The sequence below is a fragment of the Kwoniella shivajii genome, chromosome 10 (assembly GCF_035658355.1).
Source record: "Kwoniella shivajii chromosome 10, complete sequence".
In the NCBI taxonomy this organism is placed as follows: domain Eukaryota; kingdom Fungi; phylum Basidiomycota; class Tremellomycetes; order Tremellales; family Cryptococcaceae; genus Kwoniella; species Kwoniella shivajii.
Genome location: NC_085917.1, coordinates 662,108 through 682,629, shown reverse-complemented (window position 1 = coordinate 682,629; position 20,522 = coordinate 662,108). Strand labels below are relative to the sequence as shown.

General features: G+C 45.5%; 9 protein-coding genes across 9 annotated transcripts; 2 read left to right on the top strand and 7 right to left on the bottom strand.

The window, feature by feature from the left end:
- Positions 1–34: 34 nt before the first annotated feature.
- On the bottom strand, positions 35–1,243 carry IL334_007140 (uncharacterized protein; the record flags this gene model as incomplete). The annotated part of the gene is made up of 5 exons (XM_062938834.1): positions 35–161; positions 221–571; positions 660–872; positions 951–1,071; positions 1,150–1,243. The coding sequence occupies 5 exons, from the start codon at positions 1,241–1,243 to the stop codon at positions 35–37; spliced, it is 906 nt and encodes a 301-aa protein (XP_062794885.1).
- A 495-nt stretch (positions 1,244–1,738) lies between these two features.
- Positions 1,739–4,236, bottom strand: IL334_007139 (uncharacterized protein; the record flags this gene model as incomplete). The annotated part of the gene is made up of 7 exons (XM_062938833.1): positions 1,739–2,639; positions 2,709–3,050; positions 3,119–3,385; positions 3,446–3,505; positions 3,564–3,988; positions 4,041–4,075; positions 4,140–4,236. 7 exons carry the CDS (start codon positions 4,234–4,236, stop codon positions 1,739–1,741), a joined length of 2,127 nt encoding a protein of 708 aa, XP_062794884.1.
- A 492-nt stretch (positions 4,237–4,728) lies between these two features.
- Positions 4,729–6,515, top strand: IL334_007138 (uncharacterized protein; the record flags this gene model as incomplete). Its single annotated transcript, XM_062938832.1, has 2 exons — positions 4,729–4,759; positions 4,858–6,515. The coding sequence occupies 2 exons, from the start codon at positions 4,729–4,731 to the stop codon at positions 6,513–6,515; spliced, it is 1,689 nt and encodes a 562-aa protein (XP_062794883.1).
- A 273-nt stretch (positions 6,516–6,788) lies between these two features.
- On the bottom strand, positions 6,789–8,004 carry IL334_007137 (uncharacterized protein; the record flags this gene model as incomplete). Its single annotated transcript, XM_062938831.1, has 5 exons — positions 6,789–7,172; positions 7,305–7,429; positions 7,493–7,573; positions 7,639–7,666; positions 7,804–8,004. The coding sequence occupies 5 exons, from the start codon at positions 8,002–8,004 to the stop codon at positions 6,789–6,791; spliced, it is 819 nt and encodes a 272-aa protein (XP_062794882.1).
- A 634-nt stretch (positions 8,005–8,638) lies between these two features.
- Positions 8,639–10,831, bottom strand: IL334_007136 (uncharacterized protein; the record flags this gene model as incomplete). Its single annotated transcript, XM_062938830.1, has 7 exons — positions 8,639–8,971; positions 9,061–9,208; positions 9,293–9,675; positions 9,750–9,810; positions 9,871–10,072; positions 10,152–10,337; positions 10,435–10,831. 7 exons carry the CDS (start codon positions 10,829–10,831, stop codon positions 8,639–8,641), a joined length of 1,710 nt encoding a protein of 569 aa, XP_062794881.1.
- Positions 10,832–11,822: 991 nt separating this feature from the next.
- Positions 11,823–13,358, top strand: IL334_007135 (uncharacterized protein; the record flags this gene model as incomplete). The annotated part of the gene is made up of 1 exon (XM_062938829.1): positions 11,823–13,358. The coding sequence occupies one exon, from the start codon at positions 11,823–11,825 to the stop codon at positions 13,356–13,358; it is 1,536 nt and encodes a 511-aa protein (XP_062794880.1).
- Positions 13,359–13,905: 547 nt separating this feature from the next.
- On the bottom strand, positions 13,906–16,240 carry IL334_007134 (uncharacterized protein; the record flags this gene model as incomplete). Its single annotated transcript, XM_062938828.1, has 9 exons — positions 13,906–14,091; positions 14,157–14,525; positions 14,624–15,086; positions 15,148–15,310; positions 15,375–15,494; positions 15,561–15,661; positions 15,715–15,739; positions 15,797–15,881; positions 15,947–16,240. 9 exons carry the CDS (start codon positions 16,238–16,240, stop codon positions 13,906–13,908), a joined length of 1,806 nt encoding a protein of 601 aa, XP_062794879.1.
- Positions 16,241–16,727: 487 nt separating this feature from the next.
- Positions 16,728–17,880, bottom strand: IL334_007133 (uncharacterized protein; the record flags this gene model as incomplete). Its single annotated transcript, XM_062938827.1, has 6 exons — positions 16,728–16,800; positions 16,917–17,048; positions 17,103–17,478; positions 17,532–17,611; positions 17,669–17,729; positions 17,787–17,880. The coding sequence occupies 6 exons, from the start codon at positions 17,878–17,880 to the stop codon at positions 16,728–16,730; spliced, it is 816 nt and encodes a 271-aa protein (XP_062794878.1).
- An 854-nt stretch (positions 17,881–18,734) lies between these two features.
- Positions 18,735–20,180, bottom strand: IL334_007132 (uncharacterized protein; the record flags this gene model as incomplete). Its single annotated transcript, XM_062938826.1, has 4 exons — positions 18,735–18,992; positions 19,069–19,164; positions 19,222–19,370; positions 19,460–20,180. The coding sequence occupies 4 exons, from the start codon at positions 20,178–20,180 to the stop codon at positions 18,735–18,737; spliced, it is 1,224 nt and encodes a 407-aa protein (XP_062794877.1).
- Positions 20,181–20,522: the final 342 nt, after the last annotated feature.

The window sequence follows — 20,522 nt, the reverse complement described above, 5'->3', positions numbered from 1 at the left end:
AGTGAATCCCCATATACCAATAACGGGATGTTGATCACAGCCACTTCATTAGTAAAGCTGCCAATAGCATTGCGAAAGCCAAGTGCCCTTCAGAGCCTGGCCGAAGCACCATACCTGCATTAGGCGCACCAGTGGAATTGACTGTTGAATTGTTACTAACACTGAGTGAGGATGAAGGTGAGCGACATTTTGCTGAAGAAAGGAGACAATTGTGACTTACGTAGTAGGAGGTACGGGACTCTCCGAAGTAGATGAGCTCATAGTAATTGTAGTGGTAGGCCTAATACTGCTGGGAACTGTGATCGCCCCAGTCAAAGTAAATGAGCTGTTGGCAGTCGTGGCAACTTTGGTTAAACTTGCAGTAGAATTCGCCGAGGATGTTATATTTGAAGTCGAAGTTCCATTGACAGAGACAGAAGTATCATTACTTGTTGAAGAAGAAGAAGAAGAAGAATTAAACGGTTGAGAAGTGGAAGATACGGCGGAATTCACCATTGAACTGCTGGTGATAGGAGGAGCGATAGTTCCAGAAGGAGTAACTGTATTTTGAGGAAGATCTTTACAGTCGATTCTATGGAAATGCTCATCAGCCACAAATCCTGACTACGAGTACAGTTTGGCTTGAACCTCCTGCGAGATACGAAAATGGAAACACTAACGGCCAACCTGATAGCTGAGCGTAATCAATATCGAACCAGACATAGTCTTTGGTCGTCATATTGGCTTTGAACATATTCGTGAGTACGATTTGATGATTACCCCACTCTAAACCTTGAGAAGCATAAAGTTGGGCTTGAATCTGAGATTCATCTGATTGTCCATCAAACCATTCTATTCCACCGTTATCAACTACTACTGTATAGAGCGCATGACTAGTCTCGATTTCGTAAGCCCATACGCTCAATTTATCTTACTCTCAAATAAAAATAAGGAAGATGAATGAAGCGTACTTTTTCCTTTTAGCTCCATAAACAATCAAGTCTGTGCCAGTCCAACAAAGCCTTGCCCAAGCTTGATTCACCGTCGTACTGTGAAACGTACCTTCGTGGTATTGACCTATTAGTGGATCGACTGAATCAAAATCAGGATCAGCAGTGTCACCAAGTCGCATGGCGATCTGAGAAACAGCAGTCAAGGGAGGAAGCTCACTCGTATGATTCGTTCCCCAGGCATCGCCTCCATAGTTCCAGTTAACATCACTATCATCTAAAGTCGTGTTTGGGCTATTGTTGTTGTCCGACATCTCGCAAAGATGGATCCAAGCAAGAAAGAATTAGTTGGTGCAGGAGGTTAGAAAGAGACGATCGTTTTGACGAGATCGTCCATACAGTAAATTCATCTCCAGTCGGTCTTTATATCTCAGTTCATCTAGTCGAGAAAACTGGGAAAATTTCCCAGGGATCAAACGCAATCAAACATAATTGATCATCTCCCCTTTCTCATGTTCCTTTTATTCCCATGCACGCACCCTTTCATGCTGTCCGGAATGCGAATCTTTCAATATATCCTTTCGTTCAGCATCACATTCGAACCTTAGGTCAACGAGATTTACCGAGAGCACATCGAGCGAAGAACAAAGGAAGCTGGAATGATATTCACGCCACTCGAACACACACCCAAAGGCATCCCGCCATTGTGACGATACGGACATTGTACACACAACGCAGTCGAAAAGGCTGATGTAATTAGGATGAAATGAGCCTGAATCACCCGATATCACATGCATACCAGTCTATAATCAGTTGAGATCGACTTCGTCCATCCCTTCATCTCCTTCCTCCACTGGTGTAGGAGTGTTAGCTCCCGTTCCTGGAGCGGAAGATGTGGGAGTGATGCCACTTGTGGAAGACGCCTTCTTCTTCTTGTTCTTCTTCTTTTTACTTTTACTTATCGCAGATCCTGCTTCTTGAGCTGTGTTCGCTTCTGGTTCAGGCGTAACGGAACCAGGAGTTTTCAATTCTTGCGGCTCGGAATTAAGGGTCACAGGTACAGCGGATGCAGGAACAGCTGTATCTTCTACTCGTACCAGAGTAGGCTCTTCCTCGGCTTTTATAGCTGGAGAGTCCACTTCCACTTGCTCTGACACAACTTGGCTTGAAGGTTCAGGGGTCTTCGCGATGGCGGACTTGAAGTCAGCTACAGCTTCATCGATAGTGGAGGCCTTGTGAGTTTCAGCGTCTGCTGTCGACGTAGGCTCGTCGAGGGTGGGAGGTGGTCCCACAGTGTTGGATGTATTAGATGAAAGAGCAGGTTCGTCAGACATAGTTGGTACGCTAGCGGCAGTGCTTGTTGAAATTGCGCTTGACTCGGGTTCGGGCCATTTTTGATCATTTACTGGATTTGAGGCTTCGGCAGGGATAACAGGCAGATCGCTTCCTCTTGAAGCAGGTTCTGGGATAGCATCTACAACTGCACCACCTGTAGAAGCATCAACAGTAGCCGCTATGGACGCTGGAGATGACACCTTTTCTGTGACTGCTGGATGAGGGGGTTCGGCTTCAGATACGGTATCCCGGACAGATGGGATAGCGGGTGATGTTGCTCTTCTAGAAGGAGAAGTAGATCGAGGGAAAGTCGCTGATGTAGGTGACTGTACTGGCGAATTCGACGCGCTAGACGATAAAGGGAATTTGAAACCACTTGATACGGTTTGCAGGATCAGCTCAGCCCTGATGATGAGAGCGACCTCAGATGGCAAGTCGACTTACCGATCAAGTTTACCATCAGCTTCAGGTTTTGGACTTCTTGGCCTGCCGGTATCTACGTCCAAACTCATTTCCCTACTTCTCCTACCTTCCATAGAACCATTTCTAGACATGCTTGGCTTATTGGAGGACGCATGCATACTCATTCGAGCTATAGTTTCTGGACTGGGTGATCGACGAATCTCTTCAGGATTTTCATGATGTGGTGAGGAAGGCGCAGACGAAGTGAATGGGAGCGAGGATCGTTTCTGAGGGTTTGGTCGACGGAATTGCGGAGTTGGATCCGAAGTAAGGCTTGTCGGTTGAGGTAATGAGGGCAATAAGTGATTCGATATTGGTACCAATCTGAGTCGTTAATTTGAGGTGAGGATAAGTATTTTGAGCAGGTGCAGACAAATGAAATTAGGACTCACTTTCGATCTCCAGCGACAGCCATTAACCATCCAGGACCTACAACAGGTAAATTCATCCTTGCTGCTTCTTGATATTCGGGATCTATACTGCCTCCTCTACCTGAGTCATCCCCACCTAAAATCGGAGTAGTACAAACAAAATGCGTTGTATCGAGAGCCACGGTAGGGGATTCTCGAGCACCAATTTGCTGGAGACATTGTCGGAGTTGCGAGAGAAGCTGTGGAGGCTGAATCGGACCAAAGTAGATAAGGAGACCAGTGAGATTGCTATATGAGAACACTTTATCAGCTGCTATCATGTGGATCCCGAGTCGCTTGGCAGCTTACTCCATGGTATGTGTTTTCACACGTATCAAGTTTGAAGGGTATGTGCCAGCCGTGGTTTTGCTTTATCATCCACATTAGCCATATCTTGAGGGGAATAAGCTACGGCTTGTGCACTTACAGGACAAGCTGGAAAGTATATTCCTCCCCACTTTGTAATCCACCAGTTTTCCACTCTCTTTTCTCTTTTCTACCTTGACCATAATCACCACCTACTCTGCCCCATCTTTGGCCATTTCTGTACATCTCTAATCCTCTCCACGCTGCAGATCCTATATCCAGTTTTCCCCATTCTACGCATACTGAGGTTTGGGTGACGTTTCTCAATTTGAGGACTGGCAGTTTGGGGGGAGTAGAAAATGCGGATAAGATCTCAGACTGAAGGTCGATGAACGTTTGTTGAGCTGCTAATTCCGCTGAAACGTCTCTCGATACCGTTATAGTAAGAATTGCGCCTGGCCCAAGAGGAGGTGCACCTGGTGAAGATTTTGGAAGGAGTAAGGAAGGGAATTCAAGAAGATGAGCGTTGGGACCTAAGAGAATAGCCTATGATAAATTTAGCTGGGTAGTCTGAGATTCTTTTTGGCATTTATCTCACCATCCCCGCATCGAGTTTCCCTAAGGTGAAGGTGACTGAGCAAAGACGTGGTCAGCTACAGATTTCCTCAATTTTCAGGTGAGGATGATAGCATCTTACATTTCTCCATCTTGTTCTTCGTTGTATGCTTCAAGCTCGCTGCCCGTTGCAAAGCATGTTGAGAGGATGGTCCTGCCGGTGAAGAGGGTTCGGACATAGTGGATATTTCGCAGCGAAGCGACGAGGAAAGTACCGGACAAGAGTGGTAAGGACAAGTATGTGTCTTGGAGCACAGTGAGCGGATACCAAAGAATGATGCGGACCGCGAGGTATGAGCACAACAAATCTTATGGACTACTCAACTTGATCTTTTGTTTCTGCTTTTGAACATCATTGAACCAATCTTCCTGGCATTACGCTTCGACGCGAGGTGGTGGTTGAACCCACGTGGAACTGGCGTGATCGCGTCATTGATTTTGTGGCACTCAGTTTTCCTCGAAGGGCTGATTGAACAATTGAACCGTCTTTTGACACCTTATCCTTTCATATCCCTTGTATATCAATTGAAGATGCTAATATGAAACTCATCAGGAGCGATGTAGTATCTGTGCCAAAGACTCAAGTTCAGCTAACGATGGTATCGGCTCTTGTTCGTCCGTCTCTGTACTGTGTAAGCCTTTTCTTCAAAGTAAACTAAAAAAGCGCAATCATGGCTATCAACGATACAGTCAAAATAGCTGGTAGGTCTTTGGTTGAACCCATATCCCCTGTTCCTGTCCATCACAATTTCGTTCCTAAGCCCAAGAGATTCTGAGCTGACTCAGAGATCAATTTGTAGTCATCGTGGCATCTCCAGTCTTATTTTTCTCCCTGCTCTTCCTATCTGCCTATATATACCGTCGTCGACGCTCATCTGGTCGTAAGGGTACTTTCCGTCAACCTGAGATTTCGTCACCGCCCCAGAACCAAGAGAAGGGGGTGGTATGGGATCCAAGTGAGAGAGAAAGAACTTTACCCCATTGTCATATCTGTTATGTCGATCATCGCCCGTGTGGTACTTCCAGAGCGGACAGTCAGAAAACTCTGGTAAACAATGGGATTTGTGATCAATCTCGACCGCCCTTAATCTCGGTTCTTCCTGATTGCAATTCGACACTGTCTCAACCTCATTTTCAAGAGAAGCGTATAACAATCCGAAGGTTATCGAGTAATCCATATCTTCCCGATGAGTATACTAAAGTAAATTCGCTTTCATCCACTTTAGGTGAAGCGAACCCTTCATCGGATATTTTACCTTATGGAGGTGGTAGAAGATCGTCATACGTTTCGATGACACAGTCCTTCCTTCCAGGTGATCCAGAGATCGGATGCAAATCCCTTGCCCAGGAAAATCATGAGAGTGATTCTCGAAGACTGACCGCCTTTTCTGGTGGTCTAGCCGAAAAAGATCGATTGTCTGTCAGGAGAGTCAGTGTGGGCGGCCATGAAGATGTTCTTAATCTCAAAGTAAAAGCTCTCAACACAAATACAGCTGTTCCACCTGCTCACTCGTGCTATTTCACTCAACATCGACGTTCCACATCCACCCAGCCTCCTCCTTTACCGACCTTGGATCCGTCTTCGACGTCTACCAATGAAGCAGAAGATCTTCCTTCTCCCCATCCATTCTCTGCAGCTTCGCTCAGGAGAAGCTCTTTTGTTTCCCATCCTCCCATGCAGTTCCCAGTACCTCACATCAGAAGACCTGAACGAGCAAGTGCCAATTCTTCAAATCGACAACGTCCTGAAACTCTCCAAATCGCTTCGCAACATCCCAATTCCTTATCACCTGTTTCCATCGGTACGTCAGGTCAAAGTATGGAGCATCGAAGGAGGAACTCGTTGATCGTACCAACGGCATCACCTAATCAGGCTATGAAATCAGCTTCTACCTCTATTGGTTCGCATATACCTGATACAGCAAGCTCCTTCGGACACGATCCCATACCTCCCAAAGCACAAGATCTCAACACTTTCCACTCTTGGCAAGGATTCAGACCTTCAGAGCACGCCAATGTTATACCTCGAATAGAGCTTCCAATCTCACCTACTACACCTAGTGAGGGACGAAGGGGTACGCCATCCGCTGCTTTCGCTCAACTCAACTCCAACAATAGTAGCTCAACAACGCTGCAGGTAACTACACCGAACAGCGGGCTTGAGAGATCGCCCAGTAGCTGTAGTAAGATCACTTATCTTGCTGAGGTTGTAAAAGAAGAAGAAAAACGTATATCCTCCATTCGATCTAGCCCCGATAATATGTATCCTCCTGGGGACAGGATCGTAGGAAGTCGGAAGAGTATGATTGACTCTCAAGCACCAGCTCTAAGTCCTCTGAGACTGGAACGAGGATTAGGTATTCATAGTGCTTTGGGTGCGGGAATGGGAATTGGTATGGCTGTCGGTTTAGGTGCAGGTGAAGTAGAAGTAGATGACGGTCAACCAAGAGCTATATGATTATGTTCATATGCGAAATATAAATAAACATTAAAATCTAGAATAGTCTATATGATCTAAGCAGTATCTACGTAATCTATGTCAGTCTATAAAATCTACAACAATACTAATTTGTATTCAAACCTCTTGGTCTAAATATTGTCCCGGATATCCTCACCCACTGTTTAGAGATGAGCAGTTTCATCTATAACTTGACTCGTCCAGATCCGAACTCTGTGAAGCATGATACGATCGATATGGCTTTCTCACAAGTTTTTGGCGGCTGAGATTGACTTATGACCAAGCCATTTTTGTTCCCACACCTATTTCTCCACCTTGCTCCTTTAATCCCGCTTTCTTCTTTTCAGCATCAATAACCGTTTTCTGAGCGGTCTCCACTTCTTTCTTTGATCTAATTTCTTCTTTCTTGTCCTCTTCATCTCCATGTAAGACATTTGCTTTAACCTCTAGTAGGTGTTCCTCTGCTTTATCCAGTTGTAATTGAGCAGCAGCGAGTAGTTTGTTGGTTTTATTATTTTGCCATGATAAGAAAATGTTCCAACATAATCCTACTGATTGTAGTGTCAGTAAGCGATGTTGAAGAGGAATCAAGGTGAAGTTTATAACTTGAGTAGGCCCAAATACGCAGACTGCCTTTTGCCAAGTTGGAAACCAGCCCTGAACCACGACGTCAGTTGAAAAGATCTGAACGTCATCTCATGAAATATGGAAGCGAGAGTCAAAACCATTGACTGAATGGAGGGCGTATATGAATGATCTGACAGCGAAGATGCGACTAGCAATACTCACATGTGCAACCTTACGCCGCACTTCTTCAACACTTTTCCCTTCTAGTAATCCTAAGCAAGTAGGAAACATGAATGTAACAAACGGTGACCACAAGCAAGTATCCAGAGCGAGTTTGGTTGCGAGAGCTATGAAATACAATCAGCATAATTTGAGTGCATTGCAAAACCAGGGCGGAAACTGTATCTCACTTGTCATTTTCGATGACATCTTTACACGTTCAACAGTACCCAACCACACATGTGCTAACGGAGCAAAGATTGCTGATCCGTCTAGAAACGAGGAAAAGGATTTTAGCGTTGATTATGATAGACGTAGGACTGGATGTTCAGCTTACATATCGAAAGTCTAGCTGTACGTGTAGGCTATACAATGTATCAGCGTATATCTGATTACAAGGAAAAATATCTGCATTCCGTCGCTTGTCAAATAGAGGGATGTAATTTTGGACGTCATACAGTTGTTCCCTTCGCTTTATTGCAAGAATGGCGGATAGACTTACATCGTAAATCCCATCACCCTCTTCTCCATCAAAGGCTCTCCGTATACTTCTTCCCTCTATACCAAGCTGAGCCACTAGATCTGCCGATATGAACAGTACACCACTTTGGATCATCTTGGTCCTCAAAGGCTTCGCTCTCAACGCTGAGGTATATCCCGCCCATAATCTAGAAAAAAGCGCTGGTCGAGGAATGGTGGTCATGTCGAATACCACTGATCCGCAGCGGCCGCTCTGCTGGAGGATGTATCAGGGATTCGACGGGGAGACTTTCTCAGGTGAAGTGCGAAAGGACTGGATATGGTGACAGTATGAATTCAATTGATACATAACGACAGAAACGAGTTAACTTGTAAACAAACTTTTTTTTCAATTTTACTGGGAACTGAGTGAGTCATCGCCGAGATCCGATATTATTCCCGAGGTTAACGTCATGGTCGAGTAAATCTCACACCCGCATACAATTTCCGAAGACTGAACGATATCACGGGTGAGACTCAAGCTCGGCCATGCTATTCACAATCTCAGTGATGCTTCAGCGACGTAATCATGTCTGCAAAGAGACATACTTCCTCGGAGATTGGAAAGGACGTTTCATCCATAGTAGTCCTAAGAGCACGCCAATTTCTGCTTAGATTGCAGCCATGCCGAGCCTCGGCTGATTATCCCAGTGACCGTTACAATATTGCCTATCTCCTTCCAAGTGCTGCTAGGGATACACCCAGAGCAAAGCCACGCTGTGACTACAGATTACTGAACATCCGATCCAGATTCATGCATGTGTATACAAATTGAACTCTATTTTATCTATTTCTAAGGAGATTCTGTTCCGCTGCGACTAAAATCTTCCAAGTTCCGAAGCTACTTTAAAGCTAGCTCCTGTCTTCTCTTTTACTTCTTCGACAGTCATGCCTTCAGCGAGCTCTATCAAAGTCAATCCGCCTCCATTTTGATTTGTCCTGTCAACATCGAAGACGGCGAGATCCGTGATGATTCGGCTAACGACCGAAACACCAGTTAAAGGTAAAGAACATTGTTCGAGTACCTTGGGCTTGCCATGCTTGTCAACATGTGTTGTTACAACGACGATCTTCGTGTCCTCTGGAGATGATACAAGATCCATCGCACCTCCCATACCTTTGATGAGCTTTCCCGGAATCATGTAGTTGGCCTGAACAGCAGATTGATCAGCGACGGGTTCCAAACAGATGGCCGGGCTCAATAGTCGTTATCCGGTTCACAAGAAGGATCATTACCTACAAGATCACCCGAAGCTGAGACTTCCATTGCACCGAGAATTGAGACGTCAACGTGACCTCCTCGGATCATACTGAATGACTCTGAAGAATCGAAGACCGAGGCACCAGGAACAAGAGTTACAGTCTCTTTACCAGCATTGATGATGTCGCTGATTGCCCACAAATCTAGGTAAGCTGGTAGTTCTACCTCTTTGTTGGACTGGATTACAGAATTGAAATAAAATGACACTCACGCATCGACTTCATCCTCAAGTGGATAAGGACCCATTCCTAGTATACCGTTCTCACTCTGAATCCAGACTTTTTGACCTTCAGGCAAGTAGTTGGCTGCCAAGACAGGGATACCAACACCGAGATTCACATAAGCACCGTCGTAGAGCTCTTTGGAAGCCCGTTTGGCGATTCTTTCTCTAGATTCTTTAGCTGTATCATGTTTGGGTGATTCTGACCGATGTCCTTCGTCTCCTGATGACGGAGAAACGTTCTCAGATTGTTCTCGGGTTGTCTTGATTTCAATCTGTTTGTCTACCGTTGCAGGAACGATCCGATCGACATAGATACCGGGCAAATCGATATTCATAGGGTTGATTTCGCCAATCTCTACGATATTTTCGGCCTTTCAAAGCATTGCATTAGATACATAAGTTCGACAGAGGGTTGACAGTGAGATGGATGAGATATGTAACTCACTTCTACTATGGTCAACTTGGCAGCCTTTGCTACTAGAGGTCCGAAAGCTCTAGTAGTATATCTATTTCAAACTTTCAGCTTCGTGTCTCGTCTGGAGGAGGTAAAACCGAGTACAACTGACCGGAAGACACAATTACCAGCTCTGTCAACTTTCCAAGCTCTCAAAATAGCGACATCACCGTGAATTGCGGGTTCGAAGATGTATTTTTTTCCATCAATCTCTTTGGTTTCTTTCGTCGCTCCTGATTCTACCACCGTTTGTTTACCATCGGCATCTGGAGCTGAGAACCGCCTTGGGATACCACCAGTCTCGATAAAAGTCCCTGAACAGAAAAGTGTCATCAGTACGGTGCTCTTTCCTTCTTTCAGTCATTCGGGGGGTTGACGGTGTGCTTGACTCACCGACCCCACTTCTGGTATATATACCAGGCATACCAGCACCGGCGGCTCTCAATCTTTCAGCAATAGTACCCTGAGGACTGAGTTCTAAAGAAATCCTTCCTCCAATGTACGCAGCCATGAGACCTTTATTTGTACCCAGATAAGACAAGATCATCCTTTGGATCTGACCAGAGGTAACGAGGGGAGCTATGAAGATCACACAACATGTCAGTCTCATATCATGCGGATCAGACACTGATTGAATCATACTATTCTCCCAATACCTGAACAAAGGAACACTCACATAAACCGGCTGTACCAGCATTACCAGCATTATTACTGACAACCATCAAATCTTGCAAGTCCTTTCTCTCCGTTATAGCGGTAATGATAGTTTCGGCGGTACCACACAGACCAAACCCAGCTGAGAGAACAGTAGAGCCAGACTTGATATCCTGGATAGCCGTTTTAGCATCTACCCATACTTTCCCTCTTCTGTGAGGCGTGATTCTACTTTCCGCATGATCTCCTTTTGATGGAACTGATTTCAGGTCGTGTTTGGGAGTAGGGTAGGGTTCATGGTAGTAGGACCTGACTTGCGACAGAAGAGGTGTCGTCTTTGAGATGATTGAGGTAGAAGCTCTAGGAAGGACTCGACTCCTAGAGAGAAGCTTGGAGCATGGCAATACTGATCTAATCATCTTGGAAGATTGTAAAAACGAGGATACGGAGAAGGAAGAAAGACTTGGAGACTCCTATGAATGCAAATGATGGGGCCTCAAGAGGTATAAGGAGGTAAGACTTATATATATCTGACGAGATGAGAGGAGAATGGACAGACAGACGTGGTAATAATCTCCCATCTCCCTGTTCGACATTTATTGCGGATAAGTTCGGTATTTTGTCAAAGGAATTCCCCCAACATCCTTCAGGCACCGAAATGGAAAACAGAAACGTTGATTTTCTGTTGCATCCGTCTCCGTACGCGGACGATTGGAATCTGACACGGACCGGCGGGATATGTGAGGTATGTCACGTGACAAGCAACTTGCAGCCTCATGCGTTCTTGGTTACCATCCGAGGCTAGCCAGTGACTTCTTGCATGAGATGCCCTGCCCGAGTGTAGCTTTACCCTCGGTTGACTTCATTCAGACAGGACTCAACGATATTGGCTATGGGGGTAATTAAGATTAGTGTAAGTGAAGTTTTTCGGTTTTAAAAAGATCTTCCGCTTAATCACGGATAGCAATTACCGGTTGGCAATTTTAGCAGATTTTCCGCAACGAAGAACGCTGATGAAGTTGTCTTGTCAAAATGTGATTTTACTTATATCTGCGAATTGATTATTCCGACTGTCTAAGTCTACTCGAGTATGAGCTCCAAATCTTTGAGCATATAAAGTATGAGGATGATCACCACAAAATGTCATTCTTCCCCAGGCACCAACAGTCGCACAGTGAGTTTGCATACACAGCTGTTCCGGCATAATGACGAATTGCTGCGGCACTGCGAAACTGAAATGATCAACATGTGAAATTTATCTACTGCGGAAGCGTAAGCGTCTTTGTGCGTTGCAAGGTATATAAGACCGTTGAACGTTCAGTGTTTTTAGTTGTGTTCATTCCCTTTCTGATCACTTCCGATACTCATACATTACGCACGCAAACGACATTTCTACTACATCACATCAAGATGCAAATCAACACCAAGAACAACCAATCTCAAGCCGTTCAAGAAGAAGGAGAATTTGAAATCCTTTCCTCCGGAGAGACTACTCCTATCAACGAGGATCAGAACGCAACCACCCCACAATTGTGTGACGAGGACAATGGTCCTGATACTATAGGTGAGCTCGCTGTTATTGGCCCTGCTCAAACACAAGCTGATCTACCTGACCTCGTATCTGTTTATCCTATTTCTTTTACTCACCTTCATAACAATCATTCGAATTCGCCACCCGCAGTTGAAGCTACTCGTCGTCTCAGCTTGTCATCTTCAGACGAAGAAGCGGTAGGTGATGATTTACAACCACAAAAACAAGGTCGTCATGGAAGACACCATTCTCGACATCATGGTCGTGGCCCACATCATCGTGGTCCTCGTCACCAGGGTCCGCACCATTACGGTCCATTTGATGATTTTAGACTTTCTTATCACGACATGGAAAGAGGTAGGTTCCCCTTCCCTCCACCACCTGGATTCGATCATCATGGCCTACCCCCACCACCACCTGGACACCATCATCACCACGGTCACGGAGGAAGACATGGCCCGCTCCCACCCCCACCTCCACCTGGAAAGGGTCACCGAACAGGCGAGAGAAGGGAACACGGTCCTCCCCCTCCTCATAGCTGGGAAGAATGTGACTCACATTTCTTTGGCTCTCCACCTTTCGGTGGTAGAGGAGGGATGATGGGCGGTATGAGAGGCGCCACGAGAGGAGGCATGCGAGGTGGAATGGGGAGCGGCATGAGAGGTGGTATGAGAGGTGGCAAAGATCGACATTGCCGGGCATTTTCTCCCCCATCATGGGAAGAGTACAAATGCGGCTCTGATTCTGATGGTGTGGACCGTCAGTTCGGGCGACATAGACACCATGGTCACGGACCTCATCATCGACACGGCCACAGAAGACCTCATGAGAAGCCAGATGGCAAGACAAAAGAACATGAGTGTACCCCTCTTGAAAGCGAACAAGATGCTGGCCAAATCAACAATGAGAAGGAAGGCACCGCCTCCTCCATTGAGAGTGAGACAGACTCTGAATCGAACTGCAATGTGCCCCCACACCATGGCCACCACAAGGGACCGCGACCTGGCCACGGAAGCATGAGAGGTATGCGAGGTGGCGGAGGTATGCGTGGAAGAGGAGGTCCACCCGGTCGAGGCCCACCTCATATGGGACCTCATGCTCATATGCACGGGCCACCACCTCACAGCTTCGGACCACCACCTTTCGGATCTCCTCATTATGGTAGGGGAGGCCATCATTCGGGACAATTCGCCTCTGAAGGGAATCCCCTTCCCCCTCCATTTCGAGGTCACCGTGGTCCTCCCCGAGGGTATGAATTCGGTGAGTATGCCGATGACGACTACCTGAACTTTGGACCTCCTCCATTCCATGACTTTGGAAGACATGGTGATCATGGCCCTATGCGAGGTCATGGTGTGAGAGGTGTTCACAGTCGAGGCGGATTCGGTCATATGGGCTTCGCTTGTCCCGCTTGAGCTTGGCCAGATCAACAATAGCAACTCTCTCACATTCTCTCAACAACGAGAGCAACCATTGAAACAACGTTTGCCTTCACAGATCTTCGTGATCTCAGCTTTGAGCCAATACCTTGCCTGAACACGGTTTAAGGACATCCGATCCATACAAGACGATTGGAGGTGATATTACAGAATTCAAAAAGACTGCGCTTAAAATCAACACGACCATATAAAACGTATTTAGATTGATCGAAATTACTTTGAAAAGAAAAATCAATTACAAAAACCCAAAAAAATAAAATGATATGAATATGAATGAACTTGATTCCGGAATTCTGCATTCTCATTTTCGACATTGATAACGAATGTACTGTTTGCATCATCTCTGCATTTGTTTAGATAAGACCAAATATCTAAAACCATATTCCATTTTTATACTGACAGAACCATCTATAACGTTGCCAATCCGTAGGGCTTTCACTTCAAAATCTCACATTTCACTTTCTACTAATTTGCTTTCGGCTGATGGTAGTAAATTTTGCGTTGTTGATACATCTGCTCTATTCTAAGCCACATCTTTGGACTGATCCATGTTCAAGATGATAGCTTGATAGAATCTTGTAAATTCAATCAAGTCATCTGCGTTGGAGTACTCGTTGATGGTATGAGCACCAGCACTACCTCCCATTGGAGTGTATCTGTATCGGTAGATATTGGGTGTAAGGTCAAGGTATCGTCTAGTATCGGTATTCTGTGAAGTACCAATTCTTAGCCTACATAGTCGAATTCAGCCGTTTAAAAAGACAAAGGACTTACACCGGTACTCATGAACGGAGCCATGACCATGTCTTTTCCAGCTTCCAGTTCAACTACAGTTCCATCTTCACTAACTTCCCTTCTACTTGCCCAAACACCCCTTGTTGTTCCGGCTAATACGTTCCAAGCAGGATCATCTAATGTGACTGGACTATGTCTAGCGGGGTCGGTGAAGTATCCGAATGCTAGATCGAGATCAATTTTGGAGGATGGAGATCCGGAGAAAACGGTAGTACCGTCAAATCCATTCAAAGTCAAGTTGTAAAATTTGGCAACGGGAAGTAGTAATGATTCGATACGAGATTGAAGTTCAAGATGGTCGGAGAGCACGTTGATCCTGTGGTTGATAATCGCTTTTACGGACTCGGGCTAATTCGATTGACGCAGTTAATACATATAGTAAGTTGGATTTCAAAATTAAAATAGAGATGAATGGGGAGCCGAGACGTGAGATGAAAAGGCCTCACCAAAGCGTTGACCTTCAATCCACCATGTATGATATCAACAGCTTGAGTAGTAGTCAACAGACTTCTTAGGGGATCACCTTGACCTGGACCATGGGGAGCTCCTCCCATTCCAGTACTAATAATCTCCTTTGGAAGTTCTTTCCAAGCCTTTTTACTTCCCTTTTCAGCTTTGATCACTAGCTTCTTCAACTTGGTGGGCATGTCCTCGGCGAAAGTAGCTGCACAAGTCATAAATTCGTAGATAGGAGATTTGGCTGAAATAGTAGGTTCATGTGGATGAGATTCAAGTTGGGCAATGAGTAATGAGATCAGACCAATTGCTGTGTGTGCAGGTGGCACAGAAGAGTGTCCACCGAGAGTAGAAACTGTAAGTCCAATATCGACATGTCCTTTTTCAGCTACAGCTGGTGTAGCAAAATTTTGACCCCAAGTTTCGATCAATCCATTGCCTTCGTCAATCAGTCTAAGGCATTAGATGATCAGTCAAGCCCTGGGTTTGATGGAGGGAACGTTTGATCACTCACAAAGACATGGAGTTGGAACCATACTTGTCGAGCAAATATTTCGCAATGGCTGGTGCACCAACCTGACCACCTCTTTCTTCGTCTGATCCAAAGGCCAGAACAATTGGTCGACGAGGCTTGAAGTCGGTTGTACGGAACAGATGTTCAAGTGCTGACATAACAGCTGAGACAGGATATATTCATGTCATCAGCTACGAAACACATGGAAATGGACAGAGTGAACATACCGATCAAACTGCTTTTGGTGTCGGAAGAACCTCGACCATAAATTGAAGTTCCGTCATAATCTCCACTGAAGGGGTCATGTTCCCACTGACTAACGGTATCAGGAAGAACAGGAACGACATCTGGGTGATTCGCAAGAGAAATTTAATCACCTCCCAAGCCGAAGCATGTAGGCACGAGTCACTCACCTTGATGAGCGGTAAGCATTAGAGGTTTCAAAGAAGAGTCTGTTCCTTCAATTTCGTACACTAAAGCCCAATCGGTTTTGGTAACCGAGGCGTGCTCGTATCTACCAATGATATCAATCAGAAGCTTTCAAGCTAACTGCACATATTAACTCACACTTTGGGGAAGGTCTTCTCAAGGACTACAACAGATTGATTAGCCTAGTCACCCACGCTTTCATATTATTAGGGTAACTCACAAGCATGAAATTCCGCGAAAATCTTCCATCTGGGATCCTCGTCAACTGGTCCCATTTCATCGTACATCTGAGTAGGAATCCGGATCTACCCAATAGGTATATGGGTCAGCGATACCGACAAGCGAAGGCACATTCCATCGTACTACTCACCGCTTCCCTTAGCCTTTCGATGATGATTTCTTTATCTTCCCATACTTTGGTAGTGTTATAGCCATCAGGCAAGAAAGGTTCGGCCTGTTCACATACGCCTTTTCTCAATGAAGCATTTCCATGGTAAGACGGCATATTCGAGGTAAGCTGTTGAACGCCAACAGGCCAAGAAGTCATCACAGCCGCTGTAGCGAGTAGACCAAGTATGGCGAGGGGCCATGATCTTCGGACTCTTCCCCTTTCAGGTGAGTGTTCTACAGAGTGAACGGGTAAGTGAATGGGTCCTTTAGCCATATTTTCTGCTTTAATCACGATTTCAGTGATACGGAGACACGATATAGACATTACGAAAGAATAAGATAAGGATTTGGTTCAACGAGATGGGGATTTATATGATATTGCTAAGTGCTGCTAGATATCGCTCATCTCCGATGAACGGTGGTAACCGATGGCGGGTTTGTGAACTTCCGATGAAAGTGACCGACCCATTTTGCCGAGTTAGGCAAGTCGTCGAGAGTAGATGAACGCAATCGTACATGTGATGCGGATCAGGGTGATTGGACAGTGCAACCAAGGGGGAAGAGAAGCAAATAAGCGCATGGCGAACAGGCAAAGTAAGTGAGCTGTAAGGTGTTTGGCGGATGATACCGTCGTTATCGCATATGTCCGTGTCATGACAAAGTCACATTCTTCTTGCGAGTTCATGCACGATTGAGTCAATACAGATCTCGCTACATCGCATCAGATGCTATATCTAAGTATCTATTCTCCTGAAAGATGCTTATCGCTTCCACTTTGGTACTCCCATTTTTTCTACAACATTTTCCGGTCTCACTACATTCACTTCTCTGACCCTGTCCGGTCAAAGTGCTATCATTAGCCTCTCATTGCACGCAGTCTCGTATAACAATGGCTCCAACCAGGTTATTTTGGAAGGGCGAAAGTAAAGAACGTTTGTAAGGCGACTTACGAAGGAACTCTTAGGGGCAAATCATCTTCGTCCTCCCAGTCCAAGCCATCTCCTTTCCAAGCACCTTTAACGATCTTTTGATATTCATCCCATAAAACACCATACCCTTCCGTAGTCATGTGACATCCATCACTAAAAATACCCAACATGAGCGCTAGGGCGATTGCGCAGATATGCGAGACTTACTGGAAAAATGGTGCTAATCCATCACCTATTCCACCAGCTCTATCTTCCATAGCTTTCCATAGATCTAAAACTTCGATTTTCCAACCTGATTTATTCTCGATACTCTCCTCTTTACGTTTCCATTCTTTCCCCAAATCTCTGATGACGTCTGTGAATTCCAAACATCTTTCAGTCGACCTAACCCATTGCGCGGGAAGAGGAACTTGCGGAAGATAAGGTGGTGGTGGAGTAATCAATAGAATATGGACTGGGGCATCTGAGACTGCATAAGATGATCTAGGTGAAGTGAGATTCTCAAGCATCAATTCGTGGTTTTTCTTAAATTGAAGAGGGGTCGTGGCTCGAGGATTTGGGAAATTCACACCATCGTTTGTTCCTGTAAGCAAAATTTGTCTAGTGCGTTCAATCCAGTCTTACGGTGTGACTCACCAAACCACATTGTGATAAGTCTGATCTGTGGGCTAATCTCTGGTTTTTGAGTGAATAGATGCTCAAATAGAGGTAGAACCCTTTTCATATCACGTCAACATCAGACATATGAAGGATATGTTGCAGTTATAACTCACAAAGTAGAAGTATAACCACCAAAGCCACGGTTGAGTACGTCGAGCTTCCTGCCATATGCATCTGTTGAAGTGTGCAGCTTAGCTTGTTGTTCTGTTCATTGGGGATTTAAATGCTCACTATTCATTCTCTCGAATAAAGCTTGAGGAACATCCTGTCTTTCCGTGAGACTATCCCCAAATAAGACTATACAATCTTGAATTGCTTTGGCCATAATGTGCCTTTCCTTCTGTCTTTGGATCTAGCAAAGAGATGAAGATGTTGGGCGAAGTTTGAGTTTGATCTACAATATTGGCAGAGATAGGCAGGTTGCTATGTTTAAACCTGACTGCAATCCGAATGGTTGGTCTGTGTGGAGGTTGTTCGGTAAAAAGTTGCGCCGAGGTGGATGTTGCGTTGCAAGGATGATTGATTTCTGCGGAGACTGGGAAATACAAAGATACATAATGTTTGTTGACTCCAAGATGTTCACCGATGAATGAGAAGGCAACCAGATATATGGCGACTTCGAATAGCTTCGCGATGGTGAAGAAAGGATATGTAGGGTGTGAATGCGGACTCAAACAGAAGAGGTATGACCTCATCTCATGAACAGCTCTATATGACCCACTACTGCAGAATAAGTGAAGAAGTGTTTCGAAAAGAAGTCCGGTGTAGATCATCCTATGCCGTCGGACGAACACTTTCATGCGGTGATCGAAACGCGACGATCTGCTGCGGTAACAGTAACAGGGGTGTCATAGAATCATGGCATACGCAAATCTGGGCCGCGTAATGCGGGAGTGCAAGAAGAAAAGCCTGCTCAGAATTTGTTGTTTCACAGAGTGAGTGATGTTCTTCCGTAGCAATGATCTTCTTCTAGCCGTTGTCTCAGCTCATCATATCGCTGGCTCGTTCTGGGCGATACTCGTCCCACAACATCCAGACGTGCCCCTCAAAGTTTCCAGATACTAAAAGCGGGAATACAGGCGTGATTCATTCTGCAAACATAGTCCTGCGGCAAGTGCATCACCAGGATGCTGACATACGGGGGTTTATTGCCATCCAGAAAATGCTAATTTACTGCAATCACAATGTCAAATAATACTGACCTAATTCGTTGAGTGTCCCGTCAGGACCTTCCATTCCCCAGTGTTCACCGCTGTATTTCGGTATAGCACCGAACCATGCCCATCTTTCGACGTACGCCGAGCCTTCACCTTTGAACCACTGAATCGCACTAGCCACGAAAGTTTTCTGTTTGTCTACGTCACAAGATTCACCTGTACTGTAATCGTGACAACTAAACTCCGTCACCCAAATAGGTTTACCACCAGAGGGAAATGCCTACAGCATGCAGGGTCAACAAAACCTTCGACATGAATACATCACCTGAGGATTTTCGGAATTATGTGTTACTTACTTTGATATAGGAGATCAGATCTTCCACGACAGTACCATAAAAATGTATAGGAATGAAATCGTACTTGCAATTTCCCGCACATGCTGTGACCCATGGCTGTAAATGACCGCACCCGTCAACCTTGATCATGTCAAGATATACGATCTAACTCACTTTGAACCAGGTTTGATCACCACCTCTAGCAACGGCTGGTGCACCAATTTTGACATCCGAAGTCAATTTACTAGTCCACTGCTGATGTAGTCTAGCGCCTTCCGCAACATCCGGAATAGCACAGCCACCGACATCGGAACTTTGGTCCGCTATACATGATTTTCGAAAGTAGAAAAAAAAAATCAGCTTGGGACGATCGACACTGACATCAACGGTTGACAAAATTAGGCTAACTCACGTTCATTGAACGACATGATGTGTGTCGTACCTGCAGGTACAGCCCCAGTGAAGGCCTCCGCCACTACTTTTCCAAAGACACATGGAACGAATTCTGCTTGCATCTGAAAAGGCGTAACACCCCAGTTCCAATACCAACCCAACCCAGGAGTGTTGGTTATTTTTGACCAAGCAGTATCATCCAGTCCAAACCCTGCGGCCCCGCCTCCTCCGCTACTAATACCACCACCCGTAGCGGTATTGGCTGTCGAAGTAGCTGGCGGTGATGCAGCAACAGAAGGTGCAGAAGCTACCGCTGATCCTGTAATGGGAAAAGCACTGATTGCTGAACTGGACAGAGGAGGACTTGCCACGGTTGGTACTTCTGTATTCACCGCTACGGTGCCAGCAGATTGTGTTGCAGACAGGGCTGTGTTTGTCGAAGGTACTGGCGCTGTACTTGATTTCGGCCCACCCCAGGATCCCCAATTACCTTTGTCGAACGCAGCGACTACGCCAAGCTTGGTTGCTGATGGAGCGATTAGAACAGAGGAAGGTATTACCGCCCCCGTGCCTGTAGGTCTAACAACCGTTTCTCCAGTTTTCGTAGCTTTCGCAAAAGCGGCTACATGCTTCTCGACTTGTATTCCGGATGATGAGCTGACTGAACAGCTTCTTCTCGCTGGCGCACTCAAAGCTGTAGACAGATATGAGAGGATCGGGAGAAGAGCTAGAAGAAACATAATTCTAATTTCCCAGACGAATGAAAGTGAAGGTGTAAAGTAAAGTAAGACGGGGACAGAACACAGCTAGCAGGATCGAGGAATAAACCTATCAAAGGCGTGTAAAGAATGAATGGCAAGGTTGGGAGGTACTGATCGATTGGGGGAAGACATTGATACAACTATCTACATCCATTCATACGGGTGTTTAAGTATTGGGTGATCCTCTAAGCAAATGAGTTCATAATGTTGCTTTGATCATTTCATCACGAGATTGTAGTTCAACCCTTTCTCAATATAATTTCGCTCGTTAATTGCCCCTTTGACGGTGATCTGTAGAAAGATTGATCCTTTGAGCGAGAG